The sequence below is a fragment of the Bubalus kerabau genome, chromosome 1 (genome assembly GCF_029407905.1).
Source record: "Bubalus kerabau isolate K-KA32 ecotype Philippines breed swamp buffalo chromosome 1, PCC_UOA_SB_1v2, whole genome shotgun sequence".
Classification (NCBI taxonomy): Eukaryota; Metazoa; Chordata; class Mammalia; order Artiodactyla; family Bovidae; genus Bubalus; species Bubalus kerabau.
In genome coordinates, this window is record NC_073624.1 from 216,341,445 (window position 1) to 216,358,768 (window position 17,324).

The window sequence follows — 17,324 nt, forward strand, 5'->3', positions numbered from 1 at the left end:
CCTTTCAGATGCCCAGGGCTATGGGGAGGGGACTATGTTGGCAGTGAGTCTGGCCCCTCTGCAGAGTGAAAGCCATCCAGGCCATGCTGCAGCCTCATACCCTGCAGGAGAGAGGAGAGTACGGGGGATTTCCCGGGGTCTTTCAGGAAGTGAGAGACTCACCTTTGACTTCTGCTGGGTACAGAAAGGTGAGGGGGGCAGGACAGAAAGACAAGGAGGGAACGAAGCATCAAGTCACAATATGAGCCACTGGCATGTCCATGGTCTCTGCCCAGCGCACTGTTGGCCTTCTGCCTTTCCTGCCAATGGAGTATGTCCTGTTTGGGTGCCACAGTCCCTCCTGGGAGGGTTTTGTCCCTCTGTGTCTTCTTAGGCACTCAGTCAGGAAAAGGCACCCACAGCATTCTCTGTCACCTGGAATGGTGGCTCCCGGCGCTCCACAGTGATGCTTCCCAAAGGTGCCGATGGGTCTCCAGCAGGAACCACCCCTGTAACAAACCTCCTTCCCTTTGAAGCCCAGAAAAGTCACAGACCAGCTGGAAAATAGTTGTGTGTGTGTGTGTGTGTGTGTGTTTAATGCAAATCTTTATTATAAGTTTCAGCTATTAGGTCAACTTTCTCCCTCCCCTCCCTTCCCCCACCCTGCAGGCTAATCATCTTGCAGGGCAACTGGAAAAGCCTATAGTGATCTGTGATGGGCAGGATGGGCTAAGCATTCCCAGGTGTGCCCCCCCTCCCCTAGTAAAGTCTGAACACACGGGCAGGTGGACTGTAATGAACGGTTGCAGATGCAGCTGCGTTTACTCTGATCTAACGGTCCCTGAAAACTCACAGGCTGCCTGGCTTAGCCCATGGGGGTGGCACCCTGTGCAAAATGGATAACCTTGTTCAAACTCCAACCCTCTTTCAAAGTGAGAACTGGTGGGAAGGGAAAGGGAAGCTCTTTTGTTAAAGAAATGTAGTGTGTGTGCTTCACAAGACGTCAAGGAAGAAATAACAAGTGGGTCCTGCTCACCATTTGGCTTCCCAGGTGGCACTAGTGGTAGAGAACTTGCCTGCCAGTGCAGGAGACAGAAGAAATATGGGTTTGATTCCTGGGTTGGGAAGATCCCCTGGAGAAGGGCATGGCAACCCACTCCTATTCTTGCCTGGAGAATCCCATGGAGAGAGGAGCCTGACGGGCTTTAGTCCATGGGGTCACAAAGAGTCAGACATGACTGAAATGACTTAGCAAGCATGCTCACCCTTTATCCATCACACTTTTACTTTCATCTTCACCACAGCCCAGTGAGCTCTGTGGTAGCTGTTCCCATTTTACAGATAGAGAAACTGTGGCTTTGTGACGTGGAGTGACTTAGTCCAGAGACAGAAAGCTGTTGGGAGAGTAGACACTGTGATGCTGTCTTTCGACTCCCGGTTGTTATCTGTGTTGCTATAGAGAAGGAAAACAACAATACTGAAAGAGAAGTAAAAATGCAGTCACACTTCCAAATGTCAGCAACCAGAACTGGACTGCATTTTCTGAAGCGCTTGGTTTTCAAATCCAAGTTGAATAGCAGAGCTGTTGTGCTTGAGGCAGAAGGCCCAGAAACAGGGTGCTCATGTCAATTAAACTTCAGTATAAATTTCCTATGTACACAGCCCACACCTCCCACCCTGATGTGAGAGGGAGTAGGTCACAGAGACCCCCAGCCTCTGCTCCTGTCTCAGAGGGCAGCAGCAGTGGAAACTCAGTCTGCAGAGGAATGTTGGAACCACATCCACCAGAGACTCTGAAGGTTCGCCAAACGCCTACGGAGAGTTGCGGAGAATTCATCGACAGTAATTATTTCCTGCTTGGTCAGATAGAACTTCTGAAATTGTACAGAAATAAATAGCACCTCCAGCTGGAGTGTGGCCAGCAGGGACTCTCTCAGGGTTATTTGGGGACTGCTGTAACCTATGAATACCAGGCAGCAAACTGAGAAACAAGGTGGCTTCTGTAAAAACCCTCTGGAGGCTGTGGGCGTTTGGTCAGATCCAGCAGGGAGTAGGAGGGTAGGAGCTGTCCTCCCCCTTGGCTTGAGGTTTCCTCTCCAGCCTCTGCTTCTCTTGCCCTCAGGTCCCTACAGTAACTCACAAATATTTGCTATGCCTCCTTGGCCCACTCAGCTTTGCCTGGGGTGAACCACAGACTGGACAAGAGGTGACATCCACATGGTGGAAGAGACAAGGCAGAGAATTAAAGGGTCCGTGTGCCCTCCCTCCCACCCAATAAGCTGACTCTGAGTATTTGAGAGTTGACCAAGTTCCTGGAAAAAACCATGCATCTCAAATGATGGCTCTTGATTATATTTGTAAAGTATCAGAGGAATTGATATTTAGAATTGATATACCTGAAGTTCTCTGGTCTTTGTTGCTGCACGCAGGCTTTCTGTAGCTGCAAACAGTGGGGGACGATGCCTAGTTGCGGGGCGTGGGCTTCTCACTGTGGTGCTTTCTCTCGTTGAGGAGCTCAGGCTCTAGGCACACAGTAGCTGCAGCAGGCAGACTTAGTTGCAAGTTCCTGGCTCTAGGGCACGTGGGCTTCAGTAGTTGCGACGCAGGGACTCATTCATTGCGATTCATGGGCCCTAGAGCTGGCTTGCTTCAGTAGTTGGCAGCATGCAGGCTCAGCTGTGGCTCGAGGACTCTAAAGCCGGGCTCAGTAGTTGTGGCTCATGGACCCAGCTGCTTCTCCGTGTCATGTTGGAATCTTCCTGTACCAGGGATTGAACCCATGTCCCTTGCATTGGCAGGTAGATTCTTACCTACTGAGCCACTAGCGAAGTCCTGGGAGCAGTATTTTTGACAAGGCTATTCCAAGTTCCTCTGCATCCAATCTGGTGCTTAGCCCCACCTAGAATATAAAAGAAACAAATCGGAACACCTGCCCCCAGGGTTCTTTGCAGGGTAGCTGAAAGGTCACACACACCCTGATTAGTTTTGGGTTGTGTTCTATACCCAGCATCAAACAATGGCTGTATCACACACAGGTCAGCGGTGGACAGAAGAGTACCACCTGGGACACCGAAAGAGGGCTTTCTGGGGGGAATGGGACGCAAACTGGGGCCCCAGTAATAAACGACTTAGTTCAGTGAGTGACTGTCTCCTTCCAAGGTCCTGACAGCAGCTAGCTTGGCCATGCCTGCTAGTTTCCAGGCTGGGCACACCAGATAGGCTGTGTTTGGGAGCCAGACAGCTGCCTAGGGATGCAGAGGATGTCTGTGTGTGGAGCTGCCTGGGGAGTGCTGGGGCCTGGACCACAGGACCAGCGATGCCTGCTGGGAGGCCAGGTTCAATCCTGTGGATGTGCGGAGTGGGGTACAAAGAAAGTCTGGGGGCCTCTCTCAAAGCTGCTGCTGTTCTTAGCAAACACCACTTTCTTTTTAAGGTGGTGTTTTCCATCTATAAAACATGTAGCCTAAAAATTTTAAGATGTTTTTATTTATACTTACTAAATGTCAGTGTCAAAGAAGAATGTTTAAATGAAATGATGTCACTGTATGATATATACTTTGACGGTTTTTGAATTTGGGGGGATATTTTTGGGAGGGATGATGGAAGTCTGGATCACGAGGACCAGAATGTACCCCCAAGCTGACCGAAATGACTGTATCTTCTCCGTATCTAGAACGTTCTGGTGACCCAGGAGGGCCCACGTGGTGGGAAGGATGAGGAGGCAGGTGACTTGCCGACCGTTTTGCTAACACTGCAGCTTTTGTTTTCAGCCCCAACGTGTGCGCTGTGCAGAAGCTCATTGGGACTAACAAGAAGTACTTCACCAACTGCAAGCAGTGGTACCAGAGGAAGATCTGTGGCAAATCAACGTGAGTATCTGTAACCACCGATGCCCACCAGCCACCCAGGAGGCCACCCTTGGTGTGCATGGGTTGCAGGTACCCCCGGGCGTGGGCCAGCCTTTTGGAAGGTGGCACCGTGTGCAGAGCCACGAAGATGCGTGTGTACACATGTCAGATGCGTGTGTACACATGTGTGCTTGGGAGTGGTGTTTTCAGTAAGCTGGCGATTTTGTTTTACACTTTTAAGGCGCCTAACAAGACTTGGATATGTTTTTTAGGGCCGACTTGGGATCGCAAGAAACATGAAATTGTGTGCGGGCACTTCTTAATCCTCACTAAATGATACAAATACAATGATTCAGTGTAGAAGCCACCAGCCTCTGACTCTGGGAAAGAAGACCCATTGGGGAACTTATGCAGGGTTCTTGCTCTGTGTTTCAATGTGCGTGCACGCTAAGTTGCTTCAGTTATGTCCGACTCTATGCAACCCTGTGGACAAGCCCACCAGGCTTCTCTGTCCTAGGGATTCTCCAGGCAAGAATACTGGAGTGGGTTACCATGCCCTCCTCCAAGGGGTCTAACTGACCCAGGGATCAAACCCATATCTCTTATGTCTCTTGCATTGGCAGGTAGGTTATTTACCACTAGCATTTCAAGGTAAATACCCTCCAAAAGACTGAGAGTGCCTAGAGATATGCACATAATGAGGCAGCACAGCATATTAAGAACACAGGCTCAGACTCTGATTCAAAGGTTGGCTCTGCCACCTACCTGGGCAGTTGGCTTCACCTTTGGAACTCTCAATTGCCTCATCCATAATATAACAATAGGACTACCTTATGGGATTGTTCTGAGGACTGAATGAAATAATACACAGAAGAGGCTAAATTTGGAGCCTGGCACATAGTAAGTGCTCAGTAAATGCTAGTTGCTGTTGTTTGCAAATCTCAGCTGCATAAACAGAAGTGAGACACCAGGGGTTGTGGCCCCCTGTGGTTATAGTAGAGCTTTCTGGTGCCTCTAGCGTCATGAACAGCATGGAGGGAGGTGGCGTTCACCATGACTGCCCTGCAGCCTGCGTGTTCTGACAGAATTCCGGGGAAGCCTAATCTGTTTTGGCACCAACCATCAAAAGATCACAAAGCTGGCTGTCTCCAAAAGATGGAAAAATGTGCTGTGCAGAGCTCCCTGAGACACTTGTGAGGACCTGGGCTTCCTCTTGTCTGTGTAATAAGAGGATTAAGAGATGCTGAGCCACTATCTTGAACCCTTTCCCATATTAGAGGTTTTTAAACGTATTGCTTGTGACTCGCTTTGGAGCAGATGTCTCCTCTAACTGAAGGAAGGGTAAACACTCTCTCCGTGAAATGCACATGGAAATAAATATCCCAACTTGTGACACTGATTGTGTCCTAACACAATTGTCAATCCTAGTATGGATCAGGGAAATTGTGGATTGAGCAGAGGTGGGGCAAGACCAGTAGCACCCATGAGCCTGTCAAGGGCAGGGCAGTGACAGTTGGTTCCCTGCTTGACCAAGCCCAGCCCCAAAGCCAAGAGTTAAGTGAGCTAAGAGGATCCACCTCCCAGATTTAAGGAGGGAACAAACCCCCAGCCAGAATTCTTGCTGTTGTGGACAAGAAGAGATTATGCAAATATATATGCTACGTGTCCTTCTCTGGTACCCAAGTTAAAAAAAAAAATTTTTTTTTCAGTACTTTTTGATTTTTCCCATGTGGGTATATTATCAACTAAAATAAACACTTAATTAAACACAGAGCCAGGCCCCACATAATTGCATCTTGGAAGATGACCGAGCCCTGGGTTTTAAGACGCTACCATTTTGTTTGTTCTGGTTTCCCTGAAAATGGGAGCCACTTGTAATGTCAAGCTGATAGTGGGTGGTATTGGCCATGGTATTTCAGCGTGGCCCCGTGTTGAAGCATTTGCCTGACCAGTTAACAGTAGCTTGGGGACAGTTTCAGCATTCCCCGGCTGACGCTGCTCTGAGTCACCTTGGCTGATTGGCTCTTGGTACCTACCTCCTTCTCCACTGATGTGTCAGGATGGGCGCAGGCAGCACCCATGTGTTGGCCAAATGTTCTTGATGACGGGTCATCACATTCTTGAAGACGTGATGGTGCAGCACCATAGAGCATAGGGGGAGCCCAGGTGCTGCAGGGGGAGGGATAGACGTAGGTGTGGGTGGGGAAATCAGAGTGCAGAGTGGGGCCCAGGGCCCATCCCAGCCATAGAGTGGATCTTACAAACCCACAGGGGATAATCTGAACCTACAACTCTACCACGTGCTGTTGCTTTGGGCAGCTTATAAAAGAGGAAATGGGGATAGAAAATCATGAGTTGATTAAAAAAACCTTATGATCCAGGATAAGAAGGTCCCTCCCTGGAACATCACGTGCAGCAGCAGGAAGGTGAAGCCGACTGGGGGAAGGCCAGAGAACTTGGGGAGGGAAAGGGGAAGTGGATGGACTCATCTCTGTTGTCCCCGAGAGAGCTGAGAAGAAGCAACGTTGCCGTTTGCTTGTGCCCCAGGGCTGAAACCCATGAAGGAGCTGCCATCTGGGTCCTGAGAATTCAGTGCCCATAGGTGATCAGCAGGGGAGGAGAGAGGGCTGTGTGGGCTGCCAATGATGTCATCCTGGTGAGAATGGGCCCTGTGGTACACTTACCTGGGTGAGGACCAAACTGTGAAACAGGAAGCACGGTGGTGGTCGGAGCAGAGAGCGCCATCTCAGCATGGGGCCGGCCTGGGCAGTGGGAATTTTCTCAGGGGCAAGGCTGGAGCCAGGGGTGTTTATTGGCGTGAAAGGGAGCCAAGTGTCATGGGAAACGGGTTGCACAGGTCCACAGGGGACCCCAGACCCACAGGAGAATGTAAACTTGGAAGCAGATAAGTAGCACTAAGTACGGGATCAAGGCGTGAAGACTTTGCCATTTCACGTCACACAGGGACCTAGGAGCCTAGAGCCGAGTGTCCGCCGCTGGGAGGCCCTGATTTCACCTCCAATAGAGGAGGGAGGGGCATAGTCACAGTGTGCACTCAGCACGCCTGTCAGGCCACTGCATCCATCGTCTGCAGACAATAGCTTGTCTGCATTGTCCCAAAAGAGTCCTGGTGCTACTTGTCAAGCCTGATACATGGGTTTTATTACAGGAAGTAGTTACCAGTGGGCCTCTCTTCAGTGATGCAAGTGAATTTTATTACTTAGAAACTCATTTTATTTCAGATCCTAAAGAGCACCAGTGTGATACAGCAGCTCATCAAGCAAAGAGGGTGATTTCGGGTCTCCATCTGATCAGTAACCGTAACATTTTTATGTCCAGCAGCTGAAGCAATGGTGCAGGAAATGGTGCTCAGGAAGCCCAACAGGCCTCCTTTGTATGAACCGCCATGAAAGGGAGGCCCGTTTAACAGCCAAGTCGGAGCTGACATCATGGAGATGTAACAATCACAGCAGGAGCCCAGGCATCCTCGACGTGGCACAGGGAGGGCCGGCACGGGAGCCAGCAGGTGGGGGTGGCCATTCTCCACTCCAAAAGCTTGCCGCTGTGTCACAAGCAACGTCATTCACAGGCAGCAGTAGCCATTCTCTAGAGCCAGGATGAGCTGGCAGGACACTCTCGTTTCCCCGGTAGAAAGCATGGCTTTGCCCAAAGGCTGAAATATGAACACTTCTTCAATACTGTGTTCAGGCTTAGGCATTTCACTTCTACTGAAGCCAGCCAGCGTATGGTCTAACGTTTCCATCAGCTCTATAGAAAACAGCAGAGCTATTTCCTATAGATCTCATTTGGGCAGGGCACCCAGGGACATCTGTGATGAAGCTGAGCAAGACCCTTCCTTTCCTTGCCCTCCTGTATCCTACAACCTTGGTCCCAAAAGGAAAAACAAGAGGATGGTGAGAAGCCATCTAGGGATGGCAAGCTGTCCCCCAGACCCACAGCAGCACCTCCTCCCCTGCTTCCTGTTCCCTGTGCAGCCCTCTGGATCCCCATGGCCAACCTGCTCTGAAATAACTGAGATTTGACATACACCACACTCCAGGGTTTTACTAAATGCCTCTACTGTGCAGGGTTTCCTGATGGTTCTGTTCCATTCTGTACTCTCCTAGCAGGCAGCTTTGTTGTTCTTGTTCAGTCACTTAGTCATGTCTGACTCTTTGTGACCCCATGGACTGCAGCACGCCAGGCTTCTCTGTCCTTCACCATCTCCCAGAGTTTGCTCAAACTCATGTTCACTGAGTCAGTGATGCCATCCAACCATCTCATCCTCTGTCATCCCCTTCTCCTCCTGCCTTCAATCTTTCCCAGCATCAGGGGCTTTTCTAATGAGTCAGCTCTTCGTATCAGGTGGCCACAGTATTGGAGCTTCAGCTTCAGCATCTGTCCTTCCAATGAATATTCCAGACTGATTTCCTTTAGGGGTTGACTAGTTGGATCTCCTTGCTGTCCAAGGGACTTCTAAGAGTCTTCTCCAGCACTACAGTTGGAAGGCATCAATTCTTTGGAGGCAGGTTAGCTGACAGGAAACCTTGTTCTCTTGAGTATGTACATGAGTCCATGTACCATTTGGGTAAGGCCCTGTGGTAGGTGGAATGATGTCACACTAATACTGTCTACATCCTCACCCTGAATGTGTGAAGATGTTACCTTACAAGGGAAAAGAGACTTTACAGATCTGATTAAGTGAAGGCACTGGGTGGGGGTGTGGTGGAAGGCAGGTTATCCTGAATTATCTGATGAGACGAATATAATCATAAGGGTCCTTATGCGATGAAAGCGGGCAAGTGAGAGTCAGAGAAGGCGATATGACAATGAAAACTGAAGTTGGAGTGGTGTAACTACAAGCCAAGAACTGTTGGCATCCTCTCAGATGTGGAGAAGACAAAAATAGATTCTCCCCTAGAATCTCGGGAAGGAATACAGCCTTTGATTTTAGCCTCATAAGGCCAGCTTTTGACACTGTTATCCAGAATTATAAGATAATACATTTTTGTGGTTTTGAAGTCACTATCACTAAACTTGTGATAATTTGTTACAACCGCAATGTGCTTAGTCGCTCAGTTGTGTCTGATTCTTTGCAACCCCATGGACTGTATGTAGCCCACCAGGCTCCTCTGTCCATGGGATTCTCCAGATGGGCCCTATCTATTAACTTAGAAAGCTGTGTTATGGGGAATTTATTTATTACATGTGATTTGATCAGTGGTTTCATGCCGGGCATGGCTTTCAATGAAATTATTAACCTAACTTTATAAAGTTTATACCTGGGATTTTTTAAGAAGCAGCTCAACGACTGAGCGCCCAGTAAATAGCAAGCATCTGGTAAGTGTTTTTCATAGGTTAGCTTGTTTGGTTCTCACAGTCATCCTTTAAGATCAGTATGATCATTAGCCCATTTACAGAGGGGAAGACTGAGGCTCAGAAAGCCTAAGTTATCTGCTGGCAGGTGGAGGCGGCCCAGTTATTCTGTTGATATGTGCTGCCCCCAAGGAGAACTGAGCACAGCAGCTAGTGTTGGTGACATGGGGAAAAGTCAAGTGAGCAGCCCTGGAGGACCTGGGTCATCTGCCCCAGGTCTCTCTCTTCAGCCCTGAAGCCTATGATTCTGGGTCGCAGGGAGCAGAGGAGGCCTCCTTGGAGTTCGCAGAGGCCCTCTGGCCCAGAGCCACCAACCTTTTCTTGGTTGTTCACCCCCAGCCTGGCAGTCATTCTGAACCCCTGTTGCAAGGGTGCTCCCTCTCTAATCAGATGGAGAGCATGGGAGTTGAAGAGACACAACCAGCATCCAGGATCCCCCCAAAGACCCTCACATGCCACATACTAACAGACTGTCACCAAATATGTAAGTGTATTTTTCAGCGGTTCTATCTCATCACTCACCATCTGGACCCTGGTAAATGGGGTGATAGTGGAATCTTTGTTGCTGGACAGCAGGTTAAAACAAACCCTTTTTTACCAGGAGTTCAAGAGTTTGATTTTCTCCTGGGAGGCTTAAGAGAGCTCAGTCGAGTGCAGAAAATGAACCCCCGTCCAGGCAGGTGCCTGTCTAGACGACCTCAGTTTGCATTTGCTCTGCAATTCCCTTGGAAATCATGATGTGCTGGATGGTTTACCTTCGGTCACAGGAAGCTGGCTCTCAGGCCCCATTCCTTATTCCACTGTTTGAGAGTTTCGTCAGTCCCTGGGCATTTACAGCCATCCCAGCCGCCAAAACTGTGCAGCATGCTTGGGAGAGAGTGATTGCTTTAACTTATTATGTTAACTCCTTAGACAGTTTTTCTGAGGACAGAAAAAAAAAAATAATGCTTCTCTCTTTGTCCAGTTGTGAGTAAAACTTTGGAGGGGAATGGAGGAGAGCTCTCAAGCTCTATTTCAACTCTTAGACCTCTGATGGGCACTACTTTTTGTCCCCCCACCCCCTACCTCCCTCAAATTCCCTTCTAAGTCATGAACCTTGTCTGATTTTATTCCTCAAATTGCTCTTCTGACCTGAGAAGCTAGAACAAGAAAATTCGTGTCTCATTGCCCTAGAGGATGTTGTTTTTCTGAGGTTTCTGCTTATTGGACTGTTTCAGGACAAGGAGAAGCCAGGAGTCTTTAGTCAGAGCAGCTTTTGCTGATAAGATTCAAGTCAGAGACCAGCAGATTGGTCCCCTCTATGCTGGAAAGCCAGGGAACTGGGGAGACATGGTTGGGGGCTCCCTGCGCTTCTCATGCTTTCCTGCACTCACCCTCAGACCCACAACTGTGTGACTACTCCAGCCCCGTCTCCCACAGCTCAGCGTGTGTGTCCTCAGGGCCAGAGCCCCAGGAAGGTGACACGCAGGGCTGAGAAGAGGGTGTGCCAGTCCTGAAAGATTTGGTCAGGATCGTCTCAATGGGCTGTCTTCTTGGGCTGCAGTTTCCAGCTGCCCTCTTCCTCTCTGGGGCCAGGTGGACTGGTTCTAAGAGCTTGTGTTGTTGGGATGGTCAAGCAGGGAACCGGCTAGCTGTGGAGGTGTTTCAACCCAGAAGGCCACTAGGCTGAGGTGAGAGGCTTGCTCACCTCGTGCACTCAGAAAGTGCTGGGGATGCCAGGCTGTGCGTAGCACTCAGGAAGAGGAGGGAGAGGCCAGCAGCATGAGAGGATTAGGAGACGGTCAGAAGGTGTCCTGGCAGGAGCCACCCACACTGGGCTAACCAGGAGACAGCCTTTGGCTGTGGGGGTGGGGGATTGGGGGGCTGTGCCCCCACAGGGTTGGTGTGTCCCCCATGTCCAGAGAGCCCACCTGGAGAGGAGAGGCAGCGACTGCTGCCAGGGGTTAGCTTTCATCACATCGGAGAGACCCCCAGTGTCCTTTTAATGTTAGACTTTTCCCGTTAGCCCGCTTCCCCCTGTATATGTGCACTGTCAGCAGCAATGGAGAAGGGTCTTGACTTGGTGAACTGCGAGGAGAGTCCTAGATCTGACCCGCCCCAGCCGGCAGCCTTGGAAGTGCCTTCACCCCCGAAACATTTGCAGCTTTCTGACTCCATCCCTCACTTCCTCCTTCATGCTGAGATGTCCCTGCTCCCCCACCTGTCTGGCAGCCTCCATTTCTCCTGTCATCGTCACCCCTCCTTCCCCTCCACATATATGTGGCCACGGGTGAGTTTACTCTTGGGGAGCTGGTTTTCTGTTGTTCTCAGTGAAATCCCGGTGAGCCATTGAGCTCTCCTGTGGTGAGCTCTCCTAAGCTTGGTGAGACTTGACCCCATCCCACTTCCTCAGCCCCCACCACAGAGCCCCGGTATTTATCAGACAAAGCCTGAGAGTCCATGCATGCGTGTCCCCAGTCCTGTGGGCTTGAGGCTTGTGGCTCTCCCTACGTTTAACTATGAGATGCTGACAGACACTCTCCTCCTTTGAAAGAGTGCTTTTCTGCTCCCTAGAAATTATCCCATTGGTTGGAACTGTGAGTGTGAGATTTAAGGAACCTTGGAGATCATCTAGTTTAGCTTCACCTTCTTCTGTAAATCAGGAAACTGAGACCCAGAGAGAGAAATGAACTTTCAAGGCCACCCTGCGAGTTACTGATAGATGACAAGCCTCGTCTCCTAATCCTATTGCGTTGCCTTTGAAAGGCAATCGGATCTCACTTTTGTTGCAGACGATGACTGGTTTCCAAAAATAAAACTGTGAGTCAGTCGAGATCAGTCCTGAGACCACTAGCCTGTTTCACCCTTTTAAGCAGGGCTGAAAGGTTCAAGAGGAATGGGATGGGAGGAGGGCTGAGAGAAAAGTGGAGAAGAAGGAGTCAGAAGGATGGAGAAAGAAGGGCAGAGAAGAGTGCGTGTGAGTCACTCCTCAGAAAGGTCCTAGGGGCTTGTTTCTGGCACAGTGACACCTGTGTCTCCCTGGCAGCCTGAGTATCCTCATCTGTCTCTGAGACAGCCCCCCCGGATGACAGATGAACCAGGCTTCATGTTCACGTGACTCCCAGGGCTTCCTCGAGACAACTCCAGTGGAATTAGTGAGAGGAGAATTTCTTGGCTCATTGAGAGTAGCACCCGCTCCCTCCTACCCTCAAAGCCCAAACTTCTGCCCCATCTGCCTGCTTCTCTTCCATCTATGTCATTAAACAGCCTGAGAGAAGCCGTGGTGAGCAGTTCTGTAGTAAGCCCGCTGTGACTCAAGGCTGTGTTCTCTCCTGTCCTGAAGGACAAATGGGCAAGAAAGGAAGTGGCTGGACATGGCTGTTGGCTTCAGGTCCCAGGGTTGCCAAGGAAGAGTCTGTGCTCACAGCGTTGGTGCAGGAGTGGCCTTTGATGGGACAGGGGGTTTTGATGCGAAGCTAGTCTTTCTTGGAACACTTCCTTGTGTTGCTCTTTGAAATCCTCAGTCTTTTGGGTTTCCCTGGGATGTTGGGTTGACTGAAGCTTTACGTTTCAGACCTCCAGAAGGTGGTGAGTAAGCCATGATGGTCTGGTCTAAGTTTTAATGTCAGGTGACATCAAAGTTTAAAACTATAAACTGCCAGTCTTGTTCATCCAAATACAAAGAATCTCACAAACTGGCAATATCAGTTGCCTCCTGGAAGGAAGATTGAGGGATGAGAGGGGATGGGGAACACTTTACTATTGAACCCTTTGTAGATTTTGAAACCATATAAAGATTTTCATTGATTAAAATTTTGTTTTTAATTTAAGGAAACAGTAAGCATCTTAAAGAGCTTTGTTTTTATTGTAAAGTTTGGTCGTGAAGATGGAATAAGACTTGATCATAAATATGCTACCCTTCTCGGTTACTAAGTCAGAGAGCTAGAAGTTCATGGGCTATTTAGTTCAATGACCATCACACGGTACATGTCTACATCTTACAGATGAGGAAACTGAGGCCCAGAGAGGAGACAGGACTGGCTGGCGAGGCCTGGGTTGGTTAGTTAGTGGCGGACTCAGAACCAGAAAGCTCCGGAGCTCCTCCTGCTCCTTCCTGCTGCCTCTCAGCAGTTCTTCCCACTGGGTTCCTTGTGAATTATGCTGGAGATAAGTTTCAGGTGAGGACGTGTACTAATGCCACTGTGAATATGCTGCCGCAGTCCTCTGGCTGTATCCCAGCTGCATGACTGTGAATGACCACATCGCTGGCACCATGTGCAAAGCCGAGGAGGTGTGACAAGCTCCTTGCTGACGAGAGGTGCAGAGATGACCGAGCGTGTGATCTCCTCCAGGAGCAGGCTATGTGCTCACCCCATCATGTCCCTTCCCAGAGCGAGGACCAATGACACGAGAGGGGAGGGAAGCCCTGCCTAATACATGTGCGTGTCTTCATTGCAGAGTCATCAGCTACGAGTGCTGTCCTGGATATGAGAAGGTCCCGGGAGAGAAGGGCTGTCCTGCAGGTGATTAAGCCTTGCCTGTTGGCGCAGATGGAGGGGAGGAGGGAGGGAGAGAGGAGCACCCACGTGAGGGGCAGCAGAGTCTGAATGGGGGTCCAGAGGATGAAGGCTGGAAACAGCAAGTTTCCCACGCTGTCCTTCCTGTGCAAGCCGACCTCCTTAACACGCTGGGGGAACAGACTCTGGTCCTGACCTGCCTGTGCCCTCCACACCAGGCACAGGCTCCTGCCTTTGTTGTTTCTGGCTGCAAGAGATTCTAAATACATCTAGCATTGCTGAGCAGCTCTGCTGGAGAGCAGACAGGGCAGGCCAGGCCTCCGGCTGGGCTGGGCACATCAGGCCACCTCACCTAACTGTCAGAACCTGGCCCATTGGAGGTTGTAGGGATGGGAGTAGCAGGCTGGCTTTCCCAGAGTCAGCCAAGGGTACCGTGAGTGGGCATCAGGGCCCACAAACAGTGTGGTACCTGTGAATTCACCTGTTTGAAATCAGATCCTTTCCTTTAGTCCTGCACACCTCTGGGGACTGTGCAAGGAAGATTTTTTTTTTTTTTTTTAACTTGGAAATCTTTGCTAGTTCATTAGTTGAGAGTGTGAGATTGAGATTTAGGAGATAGGGGGTGATTTCGTTGGTACCAAGGTCACAAAGAGGGTGGCATGGACAGGAGCCATGGCCTTCCTACTGAATAGCAGGACAGGCGGGAAGCGTGGGATGGGGAAGAGAAGGAACTGGAGGGGGCGGGGTGCCTTAGGGCCTTACTTTCAGCACCTTTAAAAGGAACAGGAGAAACTCTGGGTGTGAGAGGAAGGTCCTCCAGAGCTTCAGGCTATTTCAGGAAATAACATTTTATTACTTGCAAATACCCAAAGCACTTCTGAGATCTCTTTCATTCCAGTGGAAGCCATTAGGGAACCAGTTTCAAAAACAACTAGATAAGTCTGTAAGACTAGCTTGTAATTGGGCTATCTGTTTCTGGTGTATGTTCCTACCTGTGTTATCTGATTGTCTATGAACAAAAGCTTTGCTCTGCTGTAGTTAAAAATGACTGATCCCTTGAGCTCACATAGGGAAGCCCTTGGCTGTGGAGTTGCTCTAAGAAGCAGGTGACTGGCCTCTCCGGTTCCCCATAGCAGGCTGTGTCTGGCCTCCTGCAGTGGGTGTGCTCAGATGAGGAAGGGTGTGGTCTGGCCGGGGAAGTCCCACAGGCCATCCCTGCTCTACCATCTGCCTCTGCAGCCCTGCCACTCTCTAACCTGTATGAGACCCTGGGAGTCGTCGGGGCGACCACCACTCAGCTGTACACGGACCGCACAGAGAAGCTGAGGCCCGAGATGGAAGGACCCGGCAGCTTCACCATCTTCGCCCCCAGCAACGAGGCCTGGTCCTCCTTGCCAGCTGTGAGATGACCTTCTTATGCCCAGGGCTTTCATCCCAGGGACCGTCTTACTGAGACTCAGTGGTGGTTTCTACCGTCTCAGGACACATCTTCCTTAAGCCCTCAGATAAAGCCATGGCACTTGAGCTAAAATATGCCTCCCCAGGCGGCTCCCAACGCTCCATCCACTTAAGTGGCCAGACAGGTCTCAGTGTTCACAGAGGAGAGGGCTCTGGAGAAATGGGAGTCCCCGGGGCACCTTTCCCAGGGTGGCAGGGACTCCTCTGTTGAGTGTGGGGCCTGCAGCCCCCTCATGGCCATGCTGACCCTCCTCCTAGGAAGTGCTGGACTCCCTGGTGAGCAACGTCAACATCGAGCTGCTCAACGCCCTCCGCTATCACATGGTGGACAGACGGGTGCTTACGGATGAGCTGAAACACGGCATGGCTCTCACCTCCATGTACCAGAATTCCAACATCCAGATCCACCACTATCCCAACGGGGTAGGGAGTCCTGCTTCCACGGCTCTGCCCCGTGCCCACCCTGAGCTGCATCTGGTGCATGTGTGGGCGGGTTTCTGGGGTCGTGTCCTCCAGGCGGGGTCACCTGTGGGCAGTCCTCTGCCTCCTGCACCAGCTTCTCCACATTCTGTCCTGTGGTTTCCCTTCCTGGGGCTCACAGGCTATGCCTCCAGGGTGTTAACCGCTCATGCTCACTCCTTTTCTGGGCAGATTGTGACCGTCAACTGTGCCCGCCTGCTGAAAGCAGACCACCACGCAACCAACGGCGTGGTGCACCTCATTGATAAGGTCATCTCCACCGTCACCAACAACATCCAGCAGATCATTGAAATCGAGGACACCTTCGAGACCCTGCGGGTAAGGAACCACCCCGGGGCGGGGGGAGGCCTGGGGATACATGGCCTCCCATGAGGGCCTTCTTCTGTGGGAGGGGTGGAGCATGTCTCTATGCTCATGGGCATTTAGGTGACCATGGAGCAAGTTCCTCTGATGCCCATAAACATGGTGAATTCACTAATCAGGCGGTCAGGTTGACCATAGGAAGACATCATAATCTTGTGCTGGGAACATTCCCCTGCTGGACTTCTCCCTTGTAAAGTTTCTTTTCCTTGACTCCCCTGGAAAGTTCCAAGGTCGTGGCTGCAGCAGTTCTGCAGGCTGGGGATGCATTATGTGTTCCGGAGTGGGAAGCTCCTCCTGCCAGATGCTGGTGCTTACCTGTGGGACTAGAGAAATGGCCTTTCAGGCTGCATGGTCTTCTGGATCACATGTCCCTACCACGGGATCCTTGTTCCATTCATACCCCCTGTTTCCTTGGAACCCAGACCAGCAGAGAGGCCACGAGTATAGACATGGAGCCTGGGAACTGACATCTGGCTTGGCTTCTGCCTGCTCTGGGTCCCAGAACGCTGCTCCGGCCCCGCTGCCAGCAGGCATTTATCTCACAGCTGTGGTGGCCGGCGGGCGTTCCTCTTAGCCACAGCTGCCCAGAGGAAGTTAGCACAGGCTGCCCCGTCAGGGTTTTTGCCCTGATTCAAGGAGAACTTCCTGACCACAAAGGATGCCAAGTGGGAGTGGAGTGGTTCCTCCCCTGGAGATCTCCAACACAGAGAGACAAACACCCCCAGGCTGGGCTGGCACTTGAGTAAACTCAGGAGGAGGCTCTGGGGGTTCCTGGGGACCTCACTGTCCACCCTCTTTCCCTGCCTTCCTTCTGGGTCACTCAAAGGTTGGGGGTCTGCAGGGGGCTGCTGTTCCCACAGACTTGATGGCACAGCTTTTGATTAGTGGCGGCTGGTCCCCACTGAGTAACCTCCTCTTACCGTTCAGGTTTTGTAAATATTCCTTGCTTTCTTCTTCCCTTTGGCTCTCCTTAATACCCGTCCTTCCTTCTGCTGACATGTACTCATTAAGCCCCTGCTACTTCCCTAGTGTGTTCAGAGGAATAGAGGAGAATAAGTCAAAGTTCTGTCTTCACTGGCATTTACATTCTTGGGGGACACAGACAAGAAACAGCCAAGGCCATCACAGATGGTGCTAAGCGCTGTGAAGTCAGGCAGTGAGTGGTGAGCAGGGGAGACCCATAGGGTCTAGTTGGTCCAGGAAGGTCTGAAGAGGTGACGTTTGAGCTGAGGCCTGAACATTGGAAATGGCCAGTTATATGAGACATGGGGGAAAGAACTAAATTGGTAGAAGGGAGAAGGGAAGTAAGGCTCAAAAGCAGGGC

The 17,324-nt window shown here is 50.8% G+C and overlaps 1 protein-coding gene across 3 annotated transcripts in view; it reads left to right on the plus strand.

The window, feature by feature from the left end:
- TGFBI (transforming growth factor beta induced) overlaps positions 1 to 17,324 on the plus strand; it is a 74,221-nt gene that overhangs the window by 42,428 nt on the left and 14,469 nt on the right. For all 3 annotated transcript variants that reach the window (XM_055554388.1, XM_055554396.1, XM_055554378.1), the window contains 5 exons: positions 3,750 to 3,848; positions 13,641 to 13,705; positions 14,939 to 15,099; positions 15,416 to 15,580; positions 15,809 to 15,955. In XM_055554388.1, coding sequence (XP_055410363.1) covers positions 15,034 to 15,099; positions 15,416 to 15,580; positions 15,809 to 15,955 — 378 coding nt within the window. In that variant the 5' untranslated portion in view covers positions 3,750 to 3,848; positions 13,641 to 13,705; positions 14,939 to 15,033. The remainder of the gene's footprint in view (positions 1 to 3,749; positions 3,849 to 13,640; positions 13,706 to 14,938; positions 15,100 to 15,415; positions 15,581 to 15,808; positions 15,956 to 17,324) is intronic.